This window comes from Micromesistius poutassou, assembly GCF_964030765.1.
Source record: "Micromesistius poutassou genome assembly, chromosome: 22".
Taxonomy (NCBI): Eukaryota; Metazoa; Chordata; class Actinopteri; order Gadiformes; family Gadidae; genus Micromesistius; species Micromesistius poutassou.
This window is the reverse complement of record NC_140292.1, coordinates 3,780,294-3,798,326: the sequence shown is the minus strand read 5'-3', so window position 1 is coordinate 3,798,326 and position 18,033 is coordinate 3,780,294. Positions and strand designations below refer to the sequence as shown.

The 18,033-nt window shown below is 45.8% G+C and overlaps 1 protein-coding gene across 1 annotated transcript; it reads right to left on the bottom strand.

Moving 5' to 3' along the window:
• Positions 1-781: 781 nt before the first annotated feature.
• On the bottom strand, positions 782-18,015 carry mtrex (Mtr4 exosome RNA helicase). The gene is made up of 27 exons (XM_084486763.1): positions 17,905-18,015; positions 17,341-17,457; positions 17,148-17,214; positions 16,994-17,056; positions 16,654-16,766; positions 16,106-16,280; positions 15,227-15,317; positions 14,958-15,082; positions 14,731-14,829; positions 14,321-14,441; positions 13,776-13,907; positions 12,147-12,226; positions 11,659-11,769; positions 10,853-10,954; positions 9,803-9,928; positions 9,295-9,445; positions 8,119-8,291; positions 7,666-7,734; positions 7,329-7,454; positions 6,074-6,184; positions 5,726-5,914; positions 3,831-3,994; positions 3,312-3,417; positions 2,307-2,363; positions 1,764-1,926; positions 1,244-1,348; positions 782-919 (listed from the first exon to the last, which is right to left on the bottom strand). The coding sequence occupies exons 1-27, from the start codon at positions 18,000-18,002 to the stop codon at positions 867-869; spliced, it is 3,087 nt and encodes a 1,028-aa protein (XP_084342889.1). The 5' UTR covers positions 18,003-18,015; the 3' UTR covers positions 782-866.
• Between the last annotated feature and the right edge of the window lie 18 nt (positions 18,016-18,033).

Here is an 18,033-nt window from a genome sequence, read left to right as displayed (position 1 = left end):
GTACGGAAATCATTCAGCATCACACACTCCCTAGTTTCCTCGCTGAAGCCGATCGCTGTTGACCACGCGAGGCTGGCCTCTCATCTCGCTATCAACGATTGACAAAGCATTTTTAGGACAGATCACGGTAAAATGATAGCGGTTTAATTTTGTAATTTGTTTTTGTTCTGCTGCCTTAAAACGTTTAAGGAAAAAAAAATTCCCCCTTTGGACAAAGTAAGGAGGAAGGATGTTGTGGTTTTTGTGTTCCGTGTTGCCTTAGCTGGAATGCTGCTACTGCTGCTAGTGCAGAACTCTGGATCTCAGTACTATATAGAAATGTCATGTTTAAACTTGTGTAGATGTAATGTGCAGAGCAAAAGACAAAGAAAAATACATCCACTTTTGTATGTCAACTGATTCTTTTGTTTTTAATGAAGAGGCGTTACAAATATGTACAAATATTGATGTTCTGCATGTTGAACAACCAAAAAAAAACAACCCAGACATTTTGCTTATTAACATGAAGACAAATAAAATTAAACAAAAAAAAGGAACAGAAAAAACTGCATGTCATGTTTTTTGAATAACACCTAGGGGGAACTCGGTACGTTTTGGTGAAATTAAAATGGGAATCAATGCAACGTCTTCCACCGCAGGGCTGCGTTTCAGAGGGGAAGTGGTTCCCGTTAACGAGCTCCACTCAGTGAGATGATCCTCTGTCGTAACCAAATGGAGACGAGGCGAGAGGCGGTCACTGGGGCTCATGTTTAGCCTCCTCTTACGCTTTGGAAAGGTAAAAAAAACCACAAAAAACGGGACAGACAATACAAAACGGATCCCGTCGGTTTGGGTGAACTCCTCAGTGTCTGGGAGACGTCAGGTGATCACAGGTAGAGACTGGCAGCGAACACAATGTCCCGTTTGATCTTTGTTATTCCTGCAAACACACAAGCGGGACGGTTTTACTGCGGTGTGTAACATAACACAACATTTGAGACAACATATGTTGAGCGCTTCCTCTAAAACACTCAAGTACTCTACTCTAAAGAGGAACCACTATGAAAGATCACTGAAAAAACATTCAATATAAAAAAATAAGATTAAAAAACATGTTCTTTATCCATTTAGTATAGTATAAATTAATATTGGGGTCGATCGAGTCCAACGTCCTCAGTCTCCCCGTACAGGACCCCCTCGATGGAGAGGAGCATCTGCTAAACCACTGAACCGTCTCTCTCACTCACACACACACACGTCCTACCTTCTGCGAACTTGTTCTCCAGCTCTGTGTTGCCGATGGCCTTGGCTGCGGAGCACATCTGTCTCAGCACCTCCTCCAGGCGCCGCATGCAACGGATGATGCTGCCTGCAGGGGTGGGAGGGGGTCAGGCGTTACTCCTTCATACCTTACTCCTTCATATATTACTCCTTAATTCAGTTTCATACAGTACTCCCTCATACATTATTACTCATTATCATGTTTAGACCAATATTGCTTGGCCTTCATGCATTACTCCAAAACACAGTACTCACTCATGCAGAACTCCTTAATTAAGTTATTTCATACATAACCCCTGCATGCATTACGACTACCATCACTGGATGGATGACTGGATACAATAGAAAGGAATGACGTCGAACGTCCCTTCTCATATGCCTCGCAGGGCCTTACAGCCAGAACCACACTATTGGTATAGACATTTCTTTTAGCTTCATGACATGAGCTCCGCTACACGGCAGCCACTGGTGGCACGACAACAGTTTGGCAAAGGACGACGAACCCTCGAACACGTCGGTCATCTTGCAGATCTGGGCGAAGGAGGCGCCGTTGGCCCAGGTGTACACCACGTCCATCAGGTGGGGCTTGAACTGGTTCAGGTACGTCTCCTCGTCCACCTCCAGCTTGGCGTCCGCAGACACCTTGGCGATGCGCTTCGCACACTCCTGACCAACGCACAGGACAGACAGTCAGCACTGACCAATACACAGTACAGACCAACGCACTGTACAGACAGTCAGCACTGACCAATACACAGTACAGACCAATATATAGTACTGACCAACACACAGTACAGACAATCAGCACTGACCAACGCACAGTACAGACAATCAGTCCTGATCAATACACGGTACAGACAATCAGTCCTGACAGACGTTCAGTACAGACAAACTGTCATCTGACCTTGTCCAAACAATTTCACTGCACAGAATGACTTGTTATGCACCACATTTGATAGTAACACTCTTGGTTTGATTATTTAATGATTAATGAAGTGCTAAGCAATAGAGTCCAGAGTGTGTTTGAATGTGTTTTCCAGTCTTACCTGCATCTGTCTCAGGGGCCCAGCCAGCTGTTCAGTCAGTTTTGGCATCTCACTAGCCTGAAATAGTGAGGGGAAAATAAAAAGATTGACATCTTTGTTGGAATCATATAATCCCTTTCCATGAGACATGTCTGATAGGCTTACCTTTTAAGGGCAATATATTTAAGAAGCATTTTTGATGTATTTGTTAAGAATTCTCTGTACATCCGATAACCTAGCCATCTGTCTACATACCCACATTGTCCTCCGGCCTGACCAGAACAGGACACTGCATTACAGTATGCACCAGTTACTACTTTGATGCCATAAATTAACGCCAAATACTTCGTCAGTGATGCAAACTTTCTTAGCAAAGTGGATGTTGGATGTGGCTGAAACAGGCCCAACATGCTGTAATGTACAAGCTGTGTGTACAAGTCCCGTGGGAGATTGGGGGGGGGATCTTGGTAGAGTTAGTTTATTATAGCTTATTTTTCAAGAGTGAGACAGTGTTTGGTTTACTGCTTCACAAAGAGCAGTTGCCAATGTATTTCCAGTGACAGCTCACACACACACACACACACACACACACACACACACACACACACACACACACACACACACACACACACACACACACACACACACACACACACACACACACACACACACACACACACACACACCTGACAGCTGCATGGGTTCTTTTTGCTGATGAAATATGAGACAGGTGAACCAACAGAGAGAGAAGGTTTACAATTAGGGGAAGAGAAAAAGTGAAAGTTGGACGGTACGAGCTGGTGATCTCAGCTATACAAGAGACAGATGGACAGACATGGAGCCAAAAGGCCTTTAACCAGGACCCCTTCATTATGCGAGACAAAGATTCTGATTTTGTTAAGCAGAAAAAAACATGCAATTTAGAGCCCAACTGTGTGAAAATAGGAAAAGAGGGTTTTATATCCATCTATCTCTATATGTACATCTATCCATGTGTGTGGGAGAGGGAGTGTGACGTGTGCGTACGTTCTCCTGGAAGACGAAGCAGGACAGCAGAGAGGTGGCCTGCTCGGCCGTCAGGTCGTTGAACAGGCCATTGAAGATCATCTCTGTGAGGAGCAGCTCGTCAGCACTGGAACGAACACACACACACACACACACACACACACACAGGTGACTTTTTAAAGCCATATAAATACAAACGCAGCCCTCAACTTGACACAGTGTAACACTTGGTTCTACGCCCCAATGGACTGATCAAGAACTCTTATATGCAAGTTATTGTCTAGTTTAAGGAAGTTATTGTCTAAATTAAGGAAGTTATTGTCTAGTTTATGGAGGTTATTATTATTGTCTAGTGTAAGGAAGTCAGTGTATAAACTATAAACTGATTTGTGCAAAAGTTTGAATATCACCTGTCAAAGCTAAAACTAACTAAATAATCAGGTGTCTTCCTTTACGAGGCAGAGATGCCTGTTCAACACCTCCAACCCCTCAGGCCATCCAGCCTGAATAATGGACGGGCGTCTGGCCGCCTCCTCCTACCTGCTGATCTCACAGGCCACGCGGCCCTTCATCTCGATGACGTCCGAGGGCCCGGCGAAGCCCAGCCGCCGCAGCACGCGCTTTCGGCACTTGAGCTTGTCCATCTGCAGCACCGTGCGCGCCTTCTTCAGCTCCTGCTTGGCCGTGCGCACGTCCGCCGCGATCTGACCGGTTTCAACATGACAAGGAGTGGGACGTTTAGAAGGCACTCGTCATGATGTGCACTTACACCGTCACCATGAACATTCATTCAACTAGATAATGTCCTTTGGCCCTTCTGCACCTGCTACAGTTTTCTTCGACTAGGTTGTGCAGCACTAACTTCTTTCCACTGTTGATTGAAGGCTTCTCACTGTTCTTAGCCTCCCTTGTAAAGCGCTTGTGCTAAAAGCGGCGGCTTAATGAGAAGGTGAATGTAATCGGGATATGTGACAATGGAGAATGCAACCCAAGTTGTATTATTAAATGGAGGGAAGGCAACAAAAGAAAATGAGGGAGAGTAAGTCAGATTTATTAAGCATCCAACTGTTAAAAATCCTAGCCCTCCCTTTAGGCATTGTTCCTAAGCCCCGACCCCAAAACATGTGACTAGCAAGGGGCAAGGGGCTTATTGCAAGGGGCTTATTACAGGCCTGGGACAGCCACAGATACCCTCTTTTCTTTTGTCAGAACATTAGATTTTTTGATTGCTGTTGGGATTTAAAAGAGTGAACAAAATGCTTCTAAAAATAAATTGCCCAACTTAAGGCTATATAAAGAGGATTACCTTTTTCTTACAATGCATGATCTATCTGAAGGATTATGTATTTAATGGATTTAAAATTAATCGATCAACTGTTCCCTTCACTTGCTTTGGCAATGTTTTTAGTCCACGCCAACAAAGCCCTCTTGAATAGATCATTCCCATCTAGGTCACTGCCCTGATCCTTCAATTGCCTCCCGTAAAAACAAGAAGAGAACACTGATCTGACCGCAACTAAGCACATTATCTGTTTAAACCTTCACCTCTAATCACTACAACACTGAGTTGTCCTCGCTAATATCCCACTCCATATACTAGGTATTTGATGGACAAGTTATACAGCTGCAGTTAGCTGTTGGAGATTACCGTTGACCGGGTAACTGTTTTGCGATTATGATCTTTATACATTCACACTTGGTTCCCCTTTATAATTGTTCATATCCGTGACCTTCGATACGGAGTTGCTGAAGTCCACCTGCCACGTTTATTCTTTACACATGGCGTACCTGGACACAGCACCCTCTACCTGCGAGTGTGGGGGCCGACACATTGCCATGACAACACCCATGTGAACCGCAGTAAACGATAACGCTGACCAGGGTGTCAGAAGGGCCTACGTAAGGGCCCCCCCCCATATCTGTCCGACCACCTCCATGTTCCCACTCCCTCCGTACACCTGTCTGTCCCCTCTGCCCGTCTCACCACCATGGGGTACAGAGCATTCAGCCACTCTGCTCCATGTCTCTGGAATTCATTACCACCCCTGACTCAGAAACATCGATTCATTCCCCCATTTCAAATCACAACTCAAAACACATCTGTTTAAAACAGCCTGTTCCACCTGATGCCAATTGCTCTGTCTCTTACTATTGTTATTATTTTTTCTTTATCTTATTGTCGTTTCTTTTTAATGACTCTTGTGCACCTTTGTACGGTGTCCTTGAGTGCCGAGAAAGGCGCCTTCGAATTAAATGCATTTCATTTAATTAATTTATTTAAAAAGGACAGTGAACATTAATCTACATTCCTGTAAATGTGCCAGTGTTAGCCAACAGGTTCATTTTCAACTGTAGTCCTTTGGCAAGATGTTAAGCTAGGCACAGGATATTATGATTAATATTATTATTATAGGACGTTGGGAATGGTGGCTCACCAAGGCTTTCCTCTCACACAGCGAGTAGGCCGACTCCAGGTTGGGGTCGCTGTGGAGCGGGTGGGAGTACATGCGGTGCTCGAAGGCCTCCACCTTCTGGATCACCTTCTTCAGCCCCGGGTCTTTGATACCCATGTCGTCCACGGGGTCCAGCACGGGAACGCCGTCCGGGAAGCGCTTCTTCACTTCCTAAGCGGGAGCAGGGGTAGGAAGAAAGAAAGAAATAAGAAATGAAAAGAATGATTAGCAGATGCACCAATTTAGAGAGCAGCCAAGCCAATACAGCCAACACACAATACACATTTTCTTTACATCTGTCTCTTGTGATAAAGGTTTCTTTGCTGGTACCTGTATGGACTTGAGCATGAGCTGTCGGTTGTCATAGGGCCTCAGGTCTTTGGGGATGTAGAGACGCACTGAGCTGATGGAGGTCAGGAGGTGCAGCAGCACTGGCACCACCTGGAACAATCACATAACAAACACAGTCGTTTAGCTTTTAGCTAACAGGGCCTACAGTTCAGTCAAGAGGAAAGAAGGGACCGGGACTTGAGCACAAGGATGCTTATAAAAAGATAGGGCTGAGGAACGGCGGGGATTGAATCCAGCAGGGAAATGAGTGTCAGGTTCGACCTTAAGAGACAGAAGGTCATCTCCAGACAGGAGGTGTACTTGGAAAGCGCATTCATATTAAATGTTGGCAGTGTAACAGCAGAAGCTTGTGACTACTAGGAATCCAATCAGGGCGTGTAAACGGGTGAATAATAGAGGATCCATAACGGCGCTTTGGGTAACACCTCAAGTCAGGGAGGGGGCTTTTGTGGCATGATGGATGCCTGGTGTAACACAAGGTCGTCTGTGGGGTGTCATATAAACCCGTCCAGGTCTCGGTCCCCCATTGAGTAGTCAAGCGGGAGGCGAAGAGAGACCTGCAAGCCCCAGCCAGAGGATAGCGTGACCTGTATCAATGGTACTTGACCATCAGCACTTATGCCATGTAAATACTGTGTTGAGCTCAAAAATAAAGTGGAGTGGTTTAGAAAGTGTTTATCAGAGGGAAAACGTTGTTGTGAATAGACGAGTGCAGCTGGTGGAGTTCAGCTTGTGATGATGGGTTTAGTTTAAGCACTGTGAACGGCAGGGGTTGTGGTGACATAGATAGAGAGGTGGGGATGTAGATATGAAAGGGGAGTTGGGGACATGGATAAGAGGGCAGGTGGTGAAATAGATAGCAGATATGGGGTGGGTGGGGGGCGGGGGGGTTGCGTAGACATGGTGGAGAGACTGGATTCAACACTTAAAATAGCAGGTAGGGGTTGGGGCATCTTGCTAAAGAACACCACAGATGGACTGTAAGGGTTAGAACCCAGAACCTTCTGGCTGTATATCCATTGAGTGTAAGGGTTAGAACCAAGAACCTTCTGGCTGTACATCCATTGAATTGAAGGGTTTGAACCCAGAGCCTTCTGGCTGTATATCCATTGAATGTTAGGGTTTGAACCCAGAGCCTTCCGTCTGTATATCCATTGACTTCCCATGAACTTCCCGATACAGTCGTGTCTATAATGTGTACTGTGTGTGTGTGTGTGTTGCATGGGGAGCCCACCTGCATCTCCCCGGTCTCCCCCGGGCCGGCGGGCGTGGCAGCCTCTGTGGCAGCGTCCTTCACGCTGTCCTTACTGCAGTGGAGCAGGACCTCCACCACGATCAGGGGGTCAGCGTCCGCAACCGCCTGCATGGAGAGAAGGACCACAACGTTAGCGTCACAGAACAGAAAACAATGTAACCGTGTCACAGAATTAAAATACATCTCGTGTTAATGCAATGTTTGTTCATTTCCATATTGTTGAGTTTGCTTCCTTTTTCCAATGCAAGTGCCAAGGCAAACAACTGGCTCTCCACACTGCTTGCCAAACAGGAACACTCAAGAGAAACCAGCTCACCTTGACGTTTGTCTTCTTGTTGAAGTTCACTACCACGCCCCAACCAAAGTCAGCCTTGGTGCTTTTCACCTGATCAACGTCAAAACAGAACCATCCAATATTTACAATTTTTACATTTACATTTTAGGGCACTTAGCAGATGCTTTGATCCAAAGCCACTTCCAACGGTTCATACACACATTCACACACTGACAGTGGAGTTAACCATGCAGGGCGGCAGCCAGCACGTCAGGAGTCTTGCTCAGGGACATGTTGACACTCAGCTAGGAGAAGCCAGGGATCAGACTAGCAACCTTCCAGTTTACCCGCTCTACCTCCTGAGCTAAGCCGACCCCAATAGAAACAAACAACATATTCCAAACCAAACGTCATTCAACGCGTGCAGACACTACTTCAAACGTCCCACACTCGGTGTGTAAGGGGGGGGAGCGCTGCACACCAGGTCAGGCCTACCTTGACGAGTCGGCCCGGCTGCAAGAAGGGCAGGCAGTACTTGGGCTTGTGGACGAACTCCTGGATCTCCTTGGCCAGCTTGGCCAGCTGCTGCCGGATCTTGAAGTAGGTGACCACGCTCTCCTCGTTGGGGATGTCGATGGCGTGGTACTGCGCCTCCAGCATCTTCACCTCTGCATGGGGGGGGGGGGGGGGGGGCACGTGAAGGGGAGTTCATTCTGCTGGCCCGCACTCACTTCACAAGGGCTCACAATGTTTTGTCTGAATGGATGATTTGTCAAGTTCTCAAAACGGTTCTTGACTTCTCAAATGGATTGGTTGACAAAAAATGTTATTAAAAATTGTTATATTATTTTGAATTACTATAAATAATGGTACAATTGATGATTGGATAAATATTTTGAATTTCTAAAAAGCATGTTCTGTTAGACGAATATGGCCTTTACTCAACCCCTATTGGCAGAGGTACGCTGGCTGACCTCAGATAACCTAAACAGAGGGAGAGAGAAAGGACTTCCACTGTCTAACTGAATTATTTAAATGTACTGGATCAAATGACAATCTACTGATCCATGAAACTCAACCAATGCAGAGAATAAGTGCGTCAAGATCCATCTATAGTCTTGTGCCGGGGACAAAACCACAACGATTGTGCTCTTCATAGAAATTGAGCAGAACTAACCAAAGTGACCGGCAGTGAATTAAAATATATTATAAAATACACATGCCAATAAAGCAGCAGGTAGGGGTAGGAGCAGGGTTGCAAAACATTTTGATGACCTGTGACCCCATTTATAGTTCTGGAACTTTTTTGCAACCTCTTCCATTTTTATCACAACCGTTTCGACATACCTAATTTTAACTCAATCAACGGTCTGGAAAAACAAAGTCCCAGTCCACGTATTGCACCACACTAGATGATAAGAAGTAACTTGCTCAAACAGTAACTGTTTGTATGTGCAGGAACGTAATGATACCTTCCTTTGATTATTAACATCTGCGACGTCCGGGTTATTTTAAGCTACGAGCTGGTTGAAGTGTCACACATTTGCGACTTTAACTTCCAAGTTTTGAAAACACTGGGTTGGAGAAATCCCTACAGGGTTGCCTACAGGGTGGTCCGTGGACCGGGGAGTCCAACCACTACACTGAGGAGGAGGAGGAGGAGAGACTCACTTTCCAGGACGCCGGGCAGGGCCCTGTAGTGCTGGAACTGGTAGAAGGACTTCTCCAGCATGTACTCGGGGTTGATCTCCTCCACGCGCAGCAGGTTCAGCACCATGTTGTAGGTGAGGTGGAAGGCGCTGTTCAGGGGGTCCGCCGAGCCCTGTGGCACAGAGGAACACCGGAGACATGATGGGTGGGGCATGCGATTGACTTGATCGTGTTGATAAGAGATCCAAAGCAGTGGATAGATTCTGTAGCACTTAAAACTCACTTAAGACTGAAAGAATACTCATTGCATGTTGTGGCTAGTTTCAGTCTTGCTTTGGATGAAAGTGTCCCTTAAATTACTTGATCAGTGGCGGCTGCTGGTCTTTCAAAGAGGGGAAGCTCATTTTCGGCCTACATCATATAAATTGTCAATTTATTTACATGTAAATTCTGCTCTCTGTCAGTGACTTCACCAGTGTCCTCTCAATGGCCAGCAAAGGGGGGGGGGGGGGGGGTGTAGACGCGGTACCTTGAGCAACTGTTTGCCAATGGCAGGGCTCATCTTCTCGTCCACCATGAAGATCACGATCCCCCTCTCGTCCATTCCTCTCCTGCCGGCCCTCCCGGACATCTGGATGTACTCCCCGGACGTGATCTGGATGGTTCACAATGGAGGATTAACGAGTGTTGCTTTTACGTCAGCTCTTTGCGTTTTGACGTACGTTTTCTTTACGTAGGCTCTCAAAATATGTTGATTACATTAGAAAATATATGGGATGTTCTGCCAGTATTCTCTGTAGCCTCATTCCACATCTTTAACCAGTAAATACATTACAATACTGATGATGTCATTGATAGTATTGAAATTTTCCAACCATTTATTAAAAGGTTGAATACACACTGGAATGAGATGTTTTGGAATTAGGAGTTGTGTGTTGGAAGTGAGCAAGAAGCCAGAGAGAGCGAGAGCGAGAGAGAGAGAGAGAGAGAGAGAGAGAGAGAGCACGAGTGTGTGTGGGAAGCAGGAGCGAGAGTGTGTGTGAGAGGAATGCCTGCGTGGAGCTTGGCTCTGTGAAGGGCAACAGATGTTCCTGATGAACCTCTCTCTATTCTCCCCTCTTCCATTCTCTCCCCACAGGGCGACACGTCAGCTGTTGCGCCTTCATCTTTTATGGCAAACGGTGTGCATGTGCGCGCGCGCAAAAGCTGCAGCAAGTTGCATGCGTCAAAAGATGAAGGGTCTCTTTAAGCAATGGCAGCTTGCACTGTGCTCCTGGCACTTATCAACACTACGTGGCTGTTTATGTATACAGTTTATGTGGCTGTGTAAGCTCACCGGCTCTGTAGCCATATAAAGCTATGACAGCGGGGCAGGCAGTGGACTTCCTCTCAGAGAACTGTTCAGAGGCCCTTTTATAAACAATGTGTGAAGAGTAAGAGAAGAGGAATTGCTAAAATGAAATTACTGTTTCATGGTGTGTGTGTGTGTGTGTGTGTGTGTGTGTGTGTGTGTGTGTGTGTGTGTGTGTGTGTGTGTGTGTGTGTGTGTGTGTGTGAGAGAGAAAGCATGCGTACGTACAAAGCGATGATTCTTTCCGTCGAACTTGCGTGCGCTGGTGAAAAGCACAGTGCGGGCCGGCATGTTGATCCCCATTGCAAAGGTTTCTGTTGCGAACAGGGCCTGGGGATACATTGGAAGAACACACCAGGATTTAGACACGCCCCATCCCATCCTTTAGTCCTTACTATACATTTGTACTCTGGTGGCGGCCTGATTCTGAAGCACACAGCAACATATGCAGCCACTGAACAATGTACTGCATTCCTTACCACATGAAAGGACTCCCGAATGGTAAAAGATTGACATTAAACTGAAACCATGTTGCACCTTATAATAAGGGTACATTTATTAACCATGAAGGAACATTAGTTAATGCTGTTATAAGCATTATCATATTGAATTAGGATAGGGCTTGGGGTTACCATTAGGGTTAGGGTTAAGATTACCCTTACCCTATTCAATCATGTTTAAAATAATACTTTGGTAAACATGAACACCATTAGCTTTAACATGATCAGCATTAGAAAACATGAATACTATTAGCTAAATGTTTGTCAATGCTTTTCACTGCATTAACTAATGGTAATGAATGTTTAATGAATGTACCCTTATTTTTAACTCTTTCTAACTTGTCTATTATTATTATCAAAACCACTCCTGAAAGAATAGAAGAAAATGACTGGACATTGTGGTTCAAACCTAGAACACGGTACACCCCAAGTCCTAGGTATCCTTCCCCGGAATGCCCAAGTAGTGCCGATTGTTTTAGAGCCAACCCCATCAGCTTCCCCCTCCTCCTCCTCATCAGGGGGTGTCATGCTCACCTTAAGCAGGCCTTCTCCGAACAGGATCTCGATGGTCTCCTTCAGGATGGGCAGCAGGCCGCCGTGGTGAATGCCGATTCCCCGCTTCAGCAGAGGCAGCACGTGTTCCACCTGGACAATGCACACACAATGCAACAAAGGCGTCTGGTTTAACCGTCAAAAGGGGGGATCCGTTTTTGGGTGAGGTCTGACGGGAGGCAGCCATCATTTCAATAGTGTAGGTTAATTCAAAAGGAGCGTGACTGGGTAGCCTAAACAGTGTCTGGAACCACGCCTTGAATTTAAACATTAAAGTGTATATATAGTTCAATGTTGAACCTCTATGCTCTGACTTCCATTACGTGTTTGTCTTAAAAAATACCAAAAAATGGTGGAAATCAAGCGTCTCACTGAAGCGCCATAGGCAGCTCAAGCTAAACAGTGTGGTGGTGTGGACTCCAGTAAAAAGAGGAAACCGTAAAAACGGAGGCATGCGGCTGGGGTCTGACCTGCGGTAGTTTCTTGTCCTCGTCCGACAGACAGTCGATGGCGTTGTTGAACACCTCCTCCACCAGCTTCTTCTCCTCCTCTGCAACACAGAACAAGCAGACATAGGATTACACAAGGGCCAGGATGGTGTAGAGGCTAGCGTATGTACTGGGGTTGGGTTCCAGCAACCTGACCTCTGACCCCTACCTGGTCCGAATGGTGTGCCCTTTAAAGCGTATTTGATGAGGACCAAATCAATGCGTTTCTTAACTAGATACTGTCACAGCAGCCCAGGAATGGAAACATCCAAATTGGCTTTGAGACAAGCGTTTCAAAACACATAAATACTAAACAGAAAAGCCTTTTATCTTACAGATTCAGTGATAAACATTATGGTAGCCCCAAGGCAGGTACGGAATGTGACATTGTGAGACTTCACGACATTGATTGCCATCAAAGCATTGCAAGCCAAAAATAATAAGTGTAAACGTGTCCCAGAAATGCCGAACATTTCCCATTGGTGCATCATTGACCTGTCTGTCTGTCTGTCTGTCTGTCTGTCTGTCTGTGTCAGACACTCAGGGTCAGTGTGGCACCAGCCGCTCCCTTGAATCCAAGCAGAGCAGAGCAGGGCTGGCCTGCAGACACTGCCCAGAACTGATGTGTTACACAGGGCTGGGCAGGAAGTGAGGGGATGGGGGACGGGGACGGGGGGAGGTGGGGTTGTGTGTGTCATCCAGTTAAAGTCGTAGATAAAAAGGGCAAAGAGGAAGAGACGAGGGGAAAAAGAGGTAGAGGGGAGGAAACAGAAGATAAGTGGGGTTCCTGTGTGGCAAAATTACAGGAGAGGGAGTCTGTAAACGCAGCAACAGCACCCTGCCCTTGGAATACACAGGGAACCGGGACTTGGTATAAACATACGGTATTAAAAGGTTATACACTGTATTACACTACGGCGGTTAAACCTGCGGTAGTTGGCGTTAAAACTGCCTTCCCGTCCGACCAACTGTGTACTTACAAATATACGCAATATATGACGCAATTATATGATTGCTGACAAGCTCTGTACACAGCAGTTCAATGAAGGTTCATAAGGAGTAGAGCACTGCCGTGATTTGATTTCTGTGCGTGCGTTCAAGAGAGAGAGAAAGAAAAATTTAAAGAAATTAAGTCCTTAATTATGCCGAAGTCCAGGAAACCTCTCCTATCGGTCTCGCTTATCATTGCTAAAAGTGTTAACCTTTCAGAAAACATCCTGCTCATTCTCTTCCGCCAAAACATCACACTTAGCCAATTACTGTTGAGACAGAATTAAGACAGACCTCGCCCTTCCTGAGTGGCTTGCCTTTTCCGGTTCATTTGATCATTGATTTCTTAATTATTTATTTTAGCTTGTTATTACTTTATCTGCAATGTACTATCAATTTTAGCTGCTGTAACAGCCGATTTAACTTCTTGGCGATTAATTAATTTTCATCCCATCTAGGTCCATCTAAAGACAACGAGGATACGATATTGATGACCAATAGAGAACGATTTCTTATTTTACAGCCCAAAGGACGTGGTGGGTGGTGCCGTGTCCAAAGCGTAACAGCGGTTTAGGAACCCAACGGGTCTAGAACCACACTGAAGACTCGCGGCTCTCTCACCGCCGTTGAAGTCCAGCTTGGACACTTGCAGGGCGTAGGCCTCGCACTCCTTCTTGCTGAAGCTGAAGATGATAACGGGCTGGAAGTTCCTCTCCATGATCATCTTCACTATTTTGAATACATTGGAGGGACCTGGGGAACAAGAGACAACACACATACATTTTCTTAGGGGGGGGGGGGGGGGTTCAACTGGTGAAAGTGTATCACGATAATGGAAAATAATATATTAAGAAAAGCATCAAAATTCCTTTGTCATTCTGTCAACATTTTAACACACTGCTCTCGTGAAAGAGGCATCCCATCGTAAAGGTAACATTTCAGTCATCACACTAAGAACCCTAAACATTCCCTCGCTGCTCATGAAACATGAAACTCGATTAAATGTTCAGGTCCCTGACGCCTGCCAGGCAACCGGATCAGCGGCTAATGGTGTCCATTACCAGTAGGCGATCTACTTCTATCTGCCTGTCTTTGCGGTTATCAACCCGAATGCAGGATATATGTGAGGAACACAGAAACCCAGGTGCGAGGTTAGCCAGACCCACCTCTGGTTCCGCCTTTGCGGCCCTTGGGGTCCCACTTGGCCCCTCCGGAGCCTCCTCCCGCGTCTCCGGCGTCTCTCAGCACCTGCATGGCGGTGTTGAAGTTCTCCTCTCTGAAGTCCCCCTGGAGGACAGCACATGGAACGCACCTGACTTAGAATCGCAGTCATCCTGTCATCGACATTAAAAATGTTACATTGACCACAATAGCCCCCTTTCACACTAGTATAGTCGCAGGACAAACACAATAGGTGGTCTACTTTGATAAAAAAGTTTCTGCTTATTGTGAATGGATATGATTAGAACCATATGACACACATATGTAGCACACTTGGTTTCAATGGGTTCTTCCCCTGATTACAAATATTTACATCCCCCAGCTTAAGGCCACACAGGTTTCAAAAGGAGCTTACGTTCTCGTCGACCACCAGATGGAGTCCGTCGCCCCCTGCTGGGAAGATGTAGTGCTGCAGGGGAGTGGGGCGGTAGTCTGTGTACACCACATGGCAAGGCTACGAAATAAGACATGGGAAAGGAACGATTCAATGAATGATGCAATTCATTGATTTGTGAATGCACAATTTACCAAAAGGCGCACACAGCGAAAGAGTGATCCTTCGCGAGGCTCCTTCCAGCTGACCTGCTTGTGAAGGTGGCAGATCCACTCTGCAAACTGCTTGGCGTTGGGGATGGTGGCGGACAGGAAGACGTAATGTACATTGTCAGGAAGTAGGATGATGGTCTCCTCCCAAACCACACCGCGCTCTGACAAAAACAGAAAAGGGATGGTCGTCAAAAAAGGCCTGATGGTTACATAGGCAACACAAAAAAAATGCATATATCGTTTAGCTCTGCTGCAGTTTACACAGAACTGCTAGCCGACTTGATCTTGTTTTAGTACATACATACCTGCGTCTCTCATGTAATGGATCTCGTCAAAGACCACCCAGGCCACCTCTCTCATGATCTCAGAGCCTCGGTACAGCATGCTCCTCAGGATCTGAGGAGAAAAGACAATGTCACCACTGGCTCGCTCCCTTAAAGGAAAACTCTAACTCTAAAACACAAACAATTGAGTTCCAATTTAAAGGGATAGTAGTGGCTTACATATTAGTGATATGGATTGATCCTGGTCAAAATTTCCAGTTACAAGTTGTCAGTTTAAGAGCTATATTTGATTGGATTTGTACTTGGTTAGATGGCCTAGTCATCCATCAGCTAATAGTGATTGAATGCTCCAAGAATATCTGATTCTATCCTGCCTCTTTATAAGACCCTGTAGATTTTAGATCGCTCCCGGCTTTTTTCTGACCAAACACAGCAGCTCTTCAGTCATTGTTGTTGTAGGATAAGATGTTTTTATGGACTCAAATTGCCCTCTTTGGGTACATACATGCTATTGCATGAATTACCTGTTATTGGCCGTTTTGAATGAAACAGTCTGGCCAATGAAAGCCTGAAAGGCAATATAGCCCCATCCGGAAATTAAAACGTTGGCAGAACACATTATGGGGCGGGGACTAGCTCAACCAGGGGGGGTTGGATTTGCGTTTAAGGTCAAATTATACTTATCCTTAGACAGTCTCTTTGCAACTGGGGTAGCACACAGAAGTGGTGTCCCTCTGTTAGGTGCAACTTCCCAAAGATGTAGCTTCACATATTAGCTTCATATCTCGCACAGAATTAGAAATGATAGCACTGGCAAAGAGACCTGTGGCGCACCATGTCGGCAATTTGAAGCAGTATAATTTCAGCTTTACTCCTGTTGTGGGAAGTTGGGTCCTATACCTCTGTCGTCATGACGAGGCAGGATGCAGTGGGGTTGATGGTGACGTCACCAGTCATCAGACCGACGTCCTGGAACTCTTCGTACATCTCTCGGTACTTCTGGTTGGACAGGGCCTTGATGGGGCTGGTGAAGATCACCCTCTGCTTCTCCCTCAATGCCAACGCTATAGCGTACCTGCAGGACGGGGACACAGGAGGTTACATGTTTGGAGACGGCAGGCTTCATGTTTGGAGACAGCAGGCTTCACGTTTAGAGACAGCAGGCTTCATGTTTGGAGACAGCAGTCTTCATGTGTAGAGAAGGCAGGTTTCATGTTTGTTTCTTTGCGCCACCTGATTAGGCAGTGGCAATTCTGTCTCCGTCATAAAACCGTACCCAGCGTTCATTTCTGACTATTAAACCAAAGATATGTGCAGAGTTCCAATCCAAGCCAATTAAAAGAGCGACACCAGCAATACAAACAGGTGATCAGTTTAGAGCCTCTCCTCAGCTCAACTATAATATTTGATCTGTACTTTGATTAAGTTACATTTAAGGAAACACTCACTCGGCACAGACGGTCTTGCCAGCAGAGGTGTGAGCAGAAACCAGTACAGACTGATTGTTGTCAATGCACAAGATGGCCTCGCGCTGGAAAGGATCCAGAATAAAAGGGTATTCCTGCAAGAGACAGAATAGAAGATCACAACAATGCGGAAGTCTCCTCCATATCCAATCAGATGACCAAGTTCAGAATATTGTGTCATCCAATCATATGACAGCATTCGGGAGTATGTCTGTCATCCAATCAGATGACAGCATTCAGGAGTGTGTCTGTCATCCAATCGGATGACAGCATTCGGGAGAGTATGTCATCCAGTAGGACGACTCCATTCAGGACAGCATACCTTTGCTGCTTTTCCAACTCGAGGTTTCAGGGGTGTGTATTCTTCACTGGCCTGGAGCGCCACCTGTAAGCAAAACATTTATTGAATGGAGTATGAATTATGAAATCAATTTTTGCTATAAAAAAGGTATATCAGTTTGATTACGGTTCTGTACCTCATGGTTGCATCCTTCAACAGTATCAACTTGCTCCACCTTCACCTGGGGCATAAAGTCTGTCATACTGAGGTAAACAAAAAAAAAACGTTATCAGTTCATCATTTTTTTCCAAATGAATTGCCACATAACATACACACAGCCACACCTCCACACACACAAAATCTGAGGCTTTCCACAAAATGTAACTCACTTGTCGTCAGCAGTATCATGTCGAGACTTTTTACTGTAGACCACCTCCTCCGTGACGTCTTGGTCCGCCTCCCTCTTGCCCCGGCCGTGAGGGGCATCATCCCCATCTATGTGTGAACTGTAGGATGAGAAAACAAATATGAAGCTACACGGCATAGATGTGCCTAAAAGTGGATATGGAAGGGCAGCACGATTACAATTTAATAATCAACATGTAAATGTCGTTTCTCCAAACTGTGGGACTGAATGAACCATGTGGGACTGGTTGCGTTTGGAGACACAACGTGGTTCATCCACTCATCAAAGTGGTTGTAAAGGATAATGTTTTGATCGTAAAAAACACTAACGCTATCAATGTTGTTGGAAATCGGCCTGTTAATCAACAGGCAGTCTCCGGTCTCTAGCGGTGTTTACTTGGTCAAGTTGTACAAAGCATGATGCCCCGGTTGGGCTTCTGGGAGTCTGGTTCAACGTGCAATAATAAGACCAGTGAAACTTACAAAAATACAACCAGTTCAACTTAATACAAATAAACACAATTCAATTAAATGAAACGAATGTTTACCCAGCATTTGTTGTGGGGGGAGTGGGTGTCGTTTTGCTAGACGCAGCGTTATCATCATCAAACACGCTGAACAGCGCGTCTCCAAAAGCGTCCGCCATGTTTCCAAGGGGCAGTGACACGATTCCCACA

Coding starts and splice junctions, on each gene's coding strand:
- mtrex (XM_084486763.1), bottom strand. CDS start 18,002: ATGGCGGACGCTTTTGGAGACGCGCTGTTCAGCGTGTTTGATGATGAT. Junction 9,929..10,852: donor ACGGAAAGAATCATCGCTTT/GTACGTACGCAT, acceptor TGAACCATCCAG/ATCACGTCCGGGGAGTACAT. Junction 7,735..8,118: donor AGCCGGGCCGACTCGTCAAG/GTAGGCCTGACC, acceptor GACGTTGATCAG/GTGAAAAGCACCAAGGCTGA.